The sequence below is a fragment of the Perca fluviatilis genome, chromosome 7 (assembly GCF_010015445.1).
Source record: "Perca fluviatilis chromosome 7, GENO_Pfluv_1.0, whole genome shotgun sequence".
NCBI lineage: Eukaryota > Metazoa > Chordata > Actinopteri > Perciformes > Percidae > Perca > Perca fluviatilis.
In genome coordinates, this window is record NC_053118.1 from 19,575,030 (window position 1) to 19,587,090 (window position 12,061).

Consider the following 12,061-nt stretch of genomic DNA (forward strand, 5'->3'; position numbering starts at 1 on the left):
TGACAGGCGCTGAGACGGATCATTAGCACCCTGTCATATTTGCGTGACAAGACCCATCATATGACACACACTGCAAATCTTAGGATGTTCGTTATTTAACATACAATTATCTAAATATAGGGAGGCAAATTAGGCCCATCCAAATTACCATTTACATGGTTTCCATGTAAACCAACAACGTGGCAACTGTGAACAAAGAAGCCAGCACCGGGGTTGTTAAATATAACAAGAACTTTAAATTGAAGCTTTCCAGCAGCCTGAAGAGCCTGGTGAGCTCATTTGATGATTTTAATTTATGTGAATGAAGTAAATATCTAAATTTTTTAACTACGGGAGGTGACATACAGCTTCTTGTTTTGATTTTTGCTCACGACGGACACAACTTCCCAACACAAGAAAGTTTTTTGGCGGCTCTCTCCATTCATCCCAGGAGGAACCAGATGCTCCCGTCCTGCCAGACAAAGCCAGGAACAGCTGCCTGATCGATACCCGACAAAGGCTCAGAGGTTAGAGCAGTCAAAAGATTGTTAACTAGCCATTTTATTTGCCAGACATTTATATCATTGTTTACGGTTCAGTGCATCCGTTCAGTACAGGCCATGCTGCACACCTGTCCTTGGAACATTTTCAGGGCCTCTTCACCTACATTTCATGACCTCAAAAGGAAAAATGGCAAACTGTCTCCAAGTTAGATACGATACTGACATAGATAGATGGATAGATATGGTTATTTATGTTTGTTTACTGTTTTTCTGCTATATTTACATCATTAACATTCATGTCACCAAATTTTGCATCATTGTCAGCAGCTCATTTGAAAAATAAAAGTGGCCGTTGAAAATAGCTGACTGGCTATCTATATGAAGGATTTAAAAAAAGCATGAATGTGTGTATGCTTTCGGCTGAGTGCAATGTGCAGGTGTGAGTGTGCACTAATGGCAGCGGAGGATGGGATTGGCCTATGTTCGCACATTCCTACATTATGCATGTGTATTTATGTTTGCATGAATATGAGTGTTGGTGTACCATGCATCCCAGCCGGCAACACATGGCTTTGCTGCCACCACTCTGGCTCATGTTGTGAGTGTCCATGCAGGCTGGCAGAGAGGGGAGACCCTCGCTGTGGCTCACCCAGGCGGAGAGGGGCTTCCTGCACATCTTTTGTCACACCATTTGGGCCCTTGTGTCTGTGGCTGCCCCGCTCCGGACCCACTTGGCAGCTCACAGTGCAGACGGACATCTGCTCTTTCCAACCTCCTGGTGAACAGAGAAAACAACAACCAACAGACCCTGCTCTCTTACTCTCTGCTCTGCATACTTTACTCAATACACAGTTACACAGTGGCTGTGCAGTAACAATGCAGCAGGATAAGTCACATCTAACTATGTCTATCTATCTAACCATAATAATAATAATAATAATAATAACACTGTCCAAATGTACTAAAAATGGTTTAATATCAGAGTTTTAATAATATACCATTTATTTTGCAATTTTTAAAATAACTGCAGAAAAACCGAGTGAGTGTAGCCTATGACTATATGCCCCCTGAGCAAGAGCGGTGTTCTAATTGCTGGTGAAAGCCACAAGTGATTACCTTCGGTTTTCTTCCAGAGAAATCTTTGAAAGGAAGGCCTTCAGATTACAGAGTTGCTTTGTAAATCTCCACATTAAAGTATATTTCTGCATCTCTGGGCTTGACTCCTTTCTCCCGGTTCTCTAAGCAGTGTGATTCTGGAGCACGCAATATTGAACACACTTTGTTCGTGCTCAGCAGCCCAGAATAACTCGGTCATTATGGTGGCGAAAGGGACAGGTTTTGAGTTTGATTTCATGATGGTAATATAGCCCATGTGTGTAGGAGAAGAAAGCCTTCAATAGGGACATCTGTTCAATGCGGCTTGCAGTTACAGCCGTGCGATAAGAACAACCTGTGCACAACATCTGAACTAGGACCGACCCTCTGAACGCAACAGGCAACAAAAGGAGTTTTTTTGGAGAGGTAGTGCGATAAGAATAAATTGTACAATCACAATTTGAAGTGCACATGGATTAAATATGTTGTACCGCTGTAGCTCCAGCAGCAAGACGTTTCCTGTCGAGCAGTTATCACGCTGACCTCTGACATCAGTCTTGCTGGTATTATCGCTTGGTAATTTGTCACCAGAGGCCAACATGTCCCCTGTAGCTGCAGCCCATACCTTGCTCTCCAAATGCGTAAAATCACTATTGCGCATAATATTGTGAGCGACCATCCCCTCTAGCAGGAAGAGGAAAGGGGAAAACCAGCATGATCACAGGTGTTTAATTGTTTTATGCTGAAATATAAACTCGAATTATATGTACAAATAATATGCGTATCTCATACCTGTTGGGAGTTTGGGTGTATGTAGAGAAAACAGGGATCGGAGGATATTTTCCAAGTTATTCCTAATTGACTTGCCAGTGTAACATTTATCTGGCATGGTCCACAGTCCCAGCGGCAGCAGGAGATGTTGTGTTTTACTCTACTGAGAGCAAACGTCGAGGGTCAATCAATGCACTGCGGAGCGGAGGCGCACGGTATGTAGGTTTTATTCTCGTCACTACTTTGTCACATTTTATTCGCCTTTAAACGCTGTTACCTAATGTTCACAGCTTGCTAAGGTTTTCGATAGTTTGTGTGATTGGTTATTTTGGACGGAAATAAAATAAGGAAGGAGCAGAAAACAGATCGATACAAGTTGTTTCTTATGTACAGAGTCAATAAGAAATGTGAATGTGTGTTTGTGTTTTTCCAATTATCTAAAATCTGTCCTTGCTTTCATACATTTAAGGCTTATTGTGAGTTCTCTTTTCCCCTGAAATAATTAAAGCGACACTTTACGCGTTAGAACAAACGTACACTCATTTAAAGAATAACTTTAAATAAAGACATATATTGTATTACCTATTTAAATAAATGTCAGAAATGGGTCTCTAAATATTGGTAGCCTAAATAATGGCAACTAAATAGCATGTGCTGCATAAGAATAATAACTAAGATAACAGATTGTGCAATGTTGTTGCATCCGTTTCCGAGTTGTTGTTTTTTAACTGTGCAACATTATGAATAATTTTAGCTGTTTTAGTTTTAGCTCCTTCATTTTTTTACACCTGAAGGTAAAGCGGTGTAAATTAATCCAAAAAGCTGTTGTCCAATCCTAGAAACACAGGAATTAATCAGGTAGTCCATCTATCACGCTGTGTAATAAAGGAAGCGACATGGGTTAGGCAGATGATGTGATGAATAATCCCTGGTCGTTTTAATTAACTTTTCCCTGTCCTGTAATGACCAAGCTGGTCAACAGACCCGGTCAATAAGCATGTTAATATCAAACAAATAAAACTGCGGATGATTAAAAACCTCCTGCGTTATTAAATTTGAAATTCAAATGAAATTTATGCTCCCAGTGCGCACTGCATGCTAATAGCGCCCACAGAGAGTCCCAGGGTTCAACGCACGTTTTGCCTACAAGTCTTATTATGTAACAGGAGCTTCCTCTGTAGATTTAACTAAATGTCAGTGGGCAAAGTGATGAACCTATTCAATATAACCAGCTTATCATTTTATTTTCAGTCTGACACAGAGTGCAATCACTTACTTTAATAAATAATATCAGTTGACCTGCGGCACCAACAGTCTCTATATTGCCAATAAACTATATTGAGAAATGTGGCTCTTTTTTTTATCTTGTCATTTTAAGGCTGAAAATCCTCCGGAGTCTACTATATCGACCCCTTATAATCATCGTCATCATATGATGTTTTAGACTAGAGCATAACACAATGAATAATCCTCCACCGGTATGCACCATCTACCAGTTTTAATCAAAACTGTTAGGATAATTGAACGCAATTACAGTAATGCGAAAGTTTGCCACGGTGTAATATTGGTCCATGACGAGAACAATGCAGCCTTTATATTTTGTGTAGCCTAACAGTTTTGTGTATATTAACTCTTAAGAAGTTAAAACACGCAAAATCCCGCGGGGTGATTTATGTCAGAATAAGTTTCTAATATGATGAAGTAAAAACACGAGGTGGCTTTTATAAAATAAAACACCTGAGCAGATTAAATGATCAAGGTCTGCACTTAAGTAAATACACACGTAGGCCTACGCAGGATGAAGTGATTTGACCCACCAAAAGTTTTACCAATGTTTAGCCGATCTGGGGAAAATACTTTAAATGAACTTTTCGAGCAGAGATAATCAAAGTAATAGGCCTACAGTAAGGAGCATTGAAGTCATTTGTAAATGGAAAAGTAACTTAAATGGGAGTTTAATATTTATTTACAGTAGGCCCTAGGCTATGGTGGCTTTTTGGTGGTGGTGTGGTCATAGTTTACCAACCTTTTTATTTACCGCCATCTACATCCCCAAGCACAGGTCGTCATCCTGCTTTCTTTAAATTTATGGAACTTGATGTTCTGTAAAAATTTCAATAAGTGGCCCCCTAATTCCTCCTTCCTAATTCACTCTCATTTAACTTTACCTTCCTTCCGCTGTCTTTTATTATGGAGGGGGCGGTGGGGGGTGGAGGAGGGTGGAGAGCTGTCTGAGGCGCTCTATTGATGACCTCACGGTAGTATGTGGCAGTGCGGCGGGACGGAGCCTCTGATTGGTCGCCCGTGTCACAGCGGCACTTCAAAGCCGGAGAGGAGCCTACAATTGTGGAAGAATGGGCGGAACACATCATTGTATTGCACACCTCTAAAAAAACAGTGCTCTGATTCATAAATATAAAAAGATCCTCTGAGGAGGGCAGTGTTTTTGTGTGATGGCAACTTCACTTCTAGGGGTGAGTCGAAAGGACTTTCTTACTGGTTTAATTAGTTCTTGTCATTGTCCGGCGGATTAAACTTACAGCAGCCGCAAAGTAGCAGCAAAGGCAGTGCGTTGGTTAGATTTTCAGCAAGCGGTTCGTATGAGAAAGCTGAGGCTCTGAGACGGGATAGAAGTTTGACCTGGTGCTCAAAACACGCATGTTTTCCTTGGTGTCCTCTTTGGCATGCATTTGTAAGCGCTGTGTCGCATTTCAGTTGTCTACTTTCTGTTCGTCCAGGTAGGAAGTGATAATACTCTACTGAAATTATTTTAAAACTTACTAAACAAAAAAAAAAAAGAAAAGTAAACCAGCAGCTTACTAGACATCTGCTTAAATTGGGAAAACTGTTTACTTACCCTGAAATACTGCATAGAAATGTCTGTAATGAACCTATTAAACTTGTTAGACTGATCTGTCACTCACAGCTTTTCTTGTCCTTTCAGGAGGAGCCGAGATTAGGATCGACTCCGTTAGCCATGTTAGCTGCAACATGTAACAAAATAGGGAGTCCGAGCCCTTCACCGTCGACAATTTCGGATAATTCCTCGTCATTTGGAAAAGGCTTCCACCCGTGGAAAAGAGCCACTGCGAGCAGCTGCAGCCTCGGATCCGGCCTGTCCGGCTTCGGGGTGTCCCGCAATGGATCCGGCATCTCGGACTCTTTCGGCACCAACACCTCCCCCGGATCCAGTGCTTTTTCCCTCACGTCTGGTGCCTCGCCTGGTTCACACTTTGGAAACGATTATTCTGTTTTCCAAGCGTCAGTTTCGAGCAGCTCTCAAGAATCCAGCCACCAGCCGGTTTTCATCTCGAAGGTGCACACTTCGGTGGACAGTTTGCAGGGCATCTATCCGAGGATGAGCGTTGCGCATCCCTACGAGTCCTGGTTCAAATCGTCTCATCCCGGTATTCCTACAGGAGAGGTTGGCACCACCGGAGCCTCTGCGTGGTGGGATGTGGGAGCGGGATGGATTGATGTTCAAAACCCTAATGGAGCAGCACTACAAACGTCCTTACATTCCGGTGGACTCCAGACCTCCTTGCACTCTCCTTTGGGCGGATATAATTCTGATTACTCGAGTTTAAGTCACTCTGCTTTCAGTACAAGTCCCTCTCCACACCTGTTGACAACCGGCCAGCACCTGATGGACGGTTTCAAGCCGGTGTTATCCTCTTATCCGGACACAAGCCCCTCTCCATTAGCCGGGGCAGGGGGGACTATGCTCTCCGGGGGTCCACCTGCATCTTTAGCGGGGTCTCCGAGGTCATCTGCCCGGCGATACTCAGGCAGAGCCACCTGCGACTGTCCAAACTGCCAGGAGGCGGAGAGACTGGGACCGGCGGGTGCCAGCCTCCGGAGAAAAGGTCTCCACAGCTGTCACATCCCCGGCTGTGGGAAGGTTTACGGGAAAACGTCGCACCTAAAGGCGCATTTGAGGTGGCACACAGGCGAGAGGCCGTTTGTGTGCAACTGGCTCTTTTGCGGGAAGAGGTTCACGCGCTCCGACGAGCTCCAGCGACATTTACGCACACACACCGGGGAGAAAAGATTCGCCTGCCCGGTGTGCAACAAGAGATTTATGCGTAGCGATCACCTGAGTAAACATGTAAAAACTCACAGCGCCGGAGGATCCGCCGGCTCTGGCTCCGGGGGCAGCGGAGGGAAGAGGGGGAGTGATACCGACAGCGAGCACAGCGCGCCGGGAAGCCCTCCGTGCCATTCCCCCGACCTGTTGCACCCACCTGAGTCAACCCAGGGAGTGGGCATGAACGGCCTCTAAAAACTCCCCTCAGTGAAGTAAAAAACTGTAAAACAACAAAGTGTTGTGATGGATTTGTCCGAGACGACACGAAAGTGGACATACTTTTGTGTATGCGAAATGCATCATAATGAGTGTTGTCACGAGAAAATAGGCCTATACGTTTCTTTGACTTTTTTTTCTCCAAGTGTTTAAGACTACTAATTCCATAATTCCATAGCTGTACCATCAGAATATTCTCATTAATACATCTGCGGTGTGAAAGTGTAATCAAGTTATTGTGGGCACACTGGAACAGGGCACAACCCAAACTTGTTTGCATCTGATCCAGAATTCTTTCTTGATGTTTTATTTCCCAGGATAGGAGAAGCAAAATATATAAACACTGCTGTGAAACATTTAGGCCTGCAAAGTTGTGCTACTACTGTCATACATGTTGTTCAAAACCAAACTCTGGCACTTTATTATCCAGCAGGAGAAATTGTTCATTTTTGTCCCTGTGGATGGACTGCTCGGTAGGAACATATACTGTACCTGTAGAGTATGGTAAGATACGTGATGGGATAGTTCCGTTTTATCTGTCTGATCCTATCAAGCGTTTGATAATGGAGGAGCAGTTGTAGGTTTATATCACATATTGCTATTCAACAGCCTACAGTATGTGCGTCAAGCCAAGTCTTAGGCCAGTCGAGGTAACTTATACACTTCGCTGTAAAATGTGTTGTACATAATGAGAAATGTAGGTTAGAATAATTACAGCCCAATGTAAAAGGTGAGTAATGTATTTGTCCAGGAGACGATTTTGTATAGGTATTTCTAGTTGTATATGGACTCTAGTAAATATTTGAAAATATACGGAAATGTACTTGGATTTTTCTTTGACATGATATGAAATGTATTGTGGGGAGTTATATTTAACCACGAGTTTTCTTGTATTTAGGGGTCATTAGGCGCACTTTGAATTTATTTGTAAGGTTTTATCATTTACTGTTCACCCACTCTTTTAATTTAAGTAAGCATGTTGTAAAGTGATTTTAATTTTACAATGATATTTTTTCCCCCTCCGAGAATGGCTTTTTATGTAAGCCACTCAATAAAGTCAGTATGAATTCAGAAGCAGTTGATCGACTCAGTTTGTTTGATTGTTGAGTCGATAAATCTATTTTTGAAAGGCAGACCAGAACGTTTGAAAGGATTAGATTGCCAACAATTTCTTATTTTAGTTTAGCCTATAAACATTATGTATTATTTTTAAACAATTAATTAAATAACACAGGTGTTGCGTTTCATGACTTCCGTGTTCATCATCTGGTGGATTTTACACATTTTCCGGCCAGGGTGGGAAAAGGGCCTGTAGCAAGATCGAGGCCTCACCCAGAAATAATTTTACATTTCAATAATAAAATTAAACAATTAAATGGAGCATCTGCCTTAAAAAGAAAAATTAAAAAGTCAGTGTTGTAGGAATTTAAATTCAGGCAAATTTTCCGGTGAGTTTTTCTGTTGAGCGAGAAGATAAAACTTTAAACTCCTGAGGCTCAAGTCAACGCAGGTCAAACACCCATAATGATGTCAACCCACCACTTTATTCATCTTTAATGACTAGATTATTATTATTGTATTCCAAAGTTACCGGTCATTTCTCTTTTTATAACTTGTGTTCAAATTCCAAAAATAGTACTTTGTAATCAAACTTTCTTTGTCAGCGGACATTTCTCCAAAACACGCACATCTTTTGTTGATTCTAAATTGTGTTGGTAATAAATGCGCATTAGATTTAGTGTTGTTACAAATACATGTTTACATTATGCACATTAGTCTGTACAATTTTAAATAGTGTTATACAATTTAAGAAAAGATAATTCTGTGGCGGAGTCTTGTTCCCTTCAGGTTGGGCTCAAGTTAAATAAAAGCTAAATTACTTGCTTATTGCTAAAATTATCACTATAGGCTTTCAGAATCTACAATAAATGTGATTTATTTCTTAATGTATTTATCTTTATTAGCTATTTATTTGAATCTTTTATAATCATGTAGGCCTAAATACACGTCAGGTCACACAATAGGCTTTTTTTTTATTAAACTAAGCATCTTGTATTTTGTATTTTTTGTCAGTTAGTCCTGATAATGGAGATAACCGCAGTTTTTACTATTTACATTTTTTATTTCTTGTTTCTGTGATTTTAATGCATCAAATGTAGCCTGTGCACCTAAAACCACATGATTCACACCGATGTCCAGATCACCCTCTAAACTGTGTTACAAAAATGAGCATGGAAAACATCAGCCCTTCTAGTTATTATATTTTTCTAAGTATAATGTGTTTTCGGTTTCCTGGGCTTACCGTGAAGGGCAAACTAAAGCCAGTAGTTTTCAAACTTCTGCTAGATTGCTTTCTATGCACAGCACTGTAGCACCATCTAGTGGTTTTACGTTTAAACTACAGCAATTTAAAGTCCAAACTTAATCCACTTTAAAGCAAATTATGGTTTGAGGGTTCTGGTGTTATTTTAGGTAGCTTTAGGAAACGTACTCTGCGTTATTTAAACAATCTCAAGACATGTTGACACTTTTAACCGTTTGCACAGAACTCAGATACTAAAAGTTGAGGCTTTTATTGTAACACATTCAACTGAACACTATCCATGATGTCTTTTTTGCAAATTATGAGACATGTGCATTGATATGGACAACATGAGGTGATTCAACCACCTGTGACAACTTGAATCACAGGTGCTGCAGGTCTAGTTTAGATGTGTGTCAGTCAGGGTTGAAGCACAATCTGGTGATAGAAGCTCATCAGAACTAAATGTACTCAGGGGTCTCTGATGATGCTTTCAAAATGTTTAAAAAAACAAGCAAATTAGAAAATGAAGTTAGAGTAGGCCTACTTACAGGTCTCACTATTCAATGCAGAGGATGCCTCATTGTGAGGACATCTCACCACAGTGATGGATATGCTTTATTTCCGTCAGCCAACACACTCTCCAACTGTTTTGTTAAAAAAAGTCCAGAATTGTAGTAAACATTTAGAGGAATGAAGTTGCAGCAGGTTCCACCTTCATATCCTCTTCCCCTGCCTCCTCTACTCGGTTTATTTTTCTGCGATGGTGCAGTCAAGCAGAAAATGCTGCAGTGACAATAGTAAAAGTGAAACCAAGCCAACTACAGGGGGAACCAAGAAACAGGTTGGAAATATCAGTTCAGCTGGGCTTTGAGGGAAGAAATGTGGCCTTTGCTGGGTCACTGAAGCACTGGGGCATTTGGGATTTCGTTATAGATGCATTTAAGGCCTGCAGCACAGTTACACACTACACCAATCCCCCTTGAATTACTTGTACTTTAATATTCATGAAACAATGAGTCATTACAGCCAGAGATTATTAGGTGTCATGTGTTCTTACAGGTTGTATTCTGTCTTTGCTGTAACTCTGGTGGCCACAAGCTATCGTTCAAGTTTTTGGGGTTGCGGCATTTGTTTCAGTACAGTCAGAGACAATTAAAAAAAGGCTGTTCACCACTCAAGATAGCAAATATATTCACACAAAAAAGACTTTAGGAACACATCAATACTTGTCAAGTTTTCTCTTTAGCATAAGGTTTGACAAATTATGTTTTTTGTGTTTTTCATACTGGGATATTTCATGTTTTTAATCTATTATGGGCAAAATAGTTTGTATTTAAAGAAAAATGGAAAAATATACACATTAACATGGACTGGAGGACATTGGCATAATTGGACAATGTCCCTAGGCTGTCCCCACAAACTGCTGTTACAATGTGTGAAGTCATATGTTTGAATCAAACTGGCCTTGAACATTTGAGAGAAGCCATCATTTCCTGTCAAAACACAACAGCCTTCAAGTTTTCAACTGCCTAAGCAGAAGACTAAAATATAAAAGAGTCAAAAAGTAAATATCAAAAATGAACAGAGTCATTTTGGGCCTAATGTCTCACAGTGGACGGCTCTCTGTTGTCATGTTATTAACACCTACTCAGAATGTCGCTGCTTTACCTGGTCCTCACAGTAGTGTCCCCGCTGCCCTCATTTCAGTGAAGTAGGCCTCAGAGAGGTAAGTGCACACATGCCATGATGAGGAGGGTGAGTTGCCAATTGTGGATGAAGGCCACAATAACAGCTTTGGTCAGAGCATGCAGTGTGTTGGAAGCCAAACCCAGCCTCTGATCCAGTCACATAGAAAACACAAAGGAGAAATAACATTATCCTACACTGGATGATAGACACGTGGATGTATCAGTAATGTTGAGGTTGTATCCCACTTAATAAAATCCACATGAGGCTTCATGAAAATACCAGCTGCTATTGGTATGATGAGATATATTGGGTTTTCTAGCTCTACCAGCAAATCACAGTGTTGTGGTAACACCTCTCACCGATGATGCATCTGTGGCCAATTTTGTGGTTAAAACCACCAACCGCACTGTCATTGTCATCAAACCAACCAATCTCCTGGGAAAGGAAATTTGACGAGGCTAAGAGGTTAGTCAAAATAATTAACAGTAAATGCTGCAACCCTGACAGAGGTGCCCTTATACAATGCTTTCAGCAATTTAGATTCATTCATTCATGTCACAGGTGGTGTTTCACCTGTCTGATCGCTGAGTAGAATACCTGCACACTGAACCTCACTAAGGGAAGCTCTGCTGGTTTTCCAGACTCCGATTTAATGATTTCAACACACAGCACTGACTATGAAATGAATCCTGTTCACCACAGGATCAAAGGGGAACTATTTTTCTACATGAAAACAAAACGAGGGGATGCCGTCGATGAAAGAGAGACTAAAACCTGTATATTATCCTGTGATATCAGGGGAGGGGGGTCACCTCAAAGTCCTTGAGGCTGTGAAACTCACATGAACCAGAATAAGCATGAGATTTAAAGAAATGATCGCATTAAATGCAGCCACGTTTCTCTGTGAAACCCATCCCGATGATTTTTTTTTAATCAACAAAGTCATACTGCTCCTGAGAGCTGCAACAATTGCTCGATTACAACAGAAACAGAAAATGTATCGGCAAATATTAAATATCAACTCTATTTTCAAGCTAAAAATGGCAAATGTTTGATGGTTCCAGCTTTTCAAACATGAGGATTTGCTGTTTCCCCTGTTTTATATTAGAGTAAATTGAATATATTTGGGTTTTGGACTGTTGGTTGGACAAAAAAAACAAACACTGGACACTTGGACTCTGGGAAATTGTGATGGACATTTGTTATAACCGTTATATTTAGTTGTTAAAGGCTACTTGTTTGTATTTCATCAGCTGATAGTGACAGTGTATACCAAGTTTTACAACTCTTTATTTCGGCCTTTAAAATAAACACATCACCGTCATAAGGTTCTGTCTGAATCACTGCTTCTGGTTCAGTCTGCTTTGGTTTAGCAGAGAATTCTTTATTTGTTGAGTGGTGAAAATCTAAAACAAA

General features: G+C 40.9%; 1 protein-coding gene and 1 long non-coding RNA gene across 6 annotated transcripts in view; one reads left to right on the forward strand and one right to left on the reverse strand.

Moving 5' to 3' along the window:
* LOC120562903 overlaps positions 1 to 12,061 on the reverse strand; it is a 34,254-nt gene that overhangs the window by 5,944 nt on the left and 16,249 nt on the right. The window contains exons 2-3 of one of the 3 annotated variants that reach the window (XR_005639868.1): positions 10,625 to 10,791; positions 1,027 to 1,257 (exon numbers count right to left, since the gene is read on the reverse strand). This is a non-coding gene — a long non-coding RNA (uncharacterized LOC120562903). Of the gene's footprint in view, positions 1 to 578; positions 1,258 to 4,522; positions 4,687 to 10,624; positions 10,792 to 12,061 lie in introns of those variants that run through there. The other 2 variants (XR_005639867.1, XR_005639869.1) reach the window with 2 other exon arrangements.
* Positions 2,523 to 7,725, forward strand: sp8b (sp8 transcription factor b). Of its 3 annotated transcripts, none has more exons than XM_039806843.1 (2): positions 2,523 to 2,563; positions 5,293 to 7,725. In XM_039806843.1, exon 2 carries the CDS (start codon positions 5,326 to 5,328, stop codon positions 6,628 to 6,630), a length of 1,305 nt encoding a protein of 434 aa, XP_039662777.1. In that variant the 5' UTR covers positions 2,523 to 2,563; positions 5,293 to 5,325; the 3' UTR covers positions 6,631 to 7,725. The 3 variants fall into 3 exon arrangements, with proteins under 3 accessions (XP_039662777.1, XP_039662775.1, XP_039662776.1); XM_039806841.1 differs by lacking the exon at positions 2,523 to 2,563 and adding an exon at positions 4,700 to 4,822; XM_039806842.1 differs by lacking the exon at positions 2,523 to 2,563 and adding an exon at positions 4,868 to 5,086.

Coding starts and splice junctions, on each gene's coding strand:
- sp8b (XM_039806841.1), top strand. CDS start 4,802: ATGGCAACTTCACTTCTAGGG. Junction 4,823..5,292: donor TGGCAACTTCACTTCTAGGG/GTGAGTCGAAAG, acceptor TTGTCCTTTCAG/GAGGAGCCGAGATTAGGATC.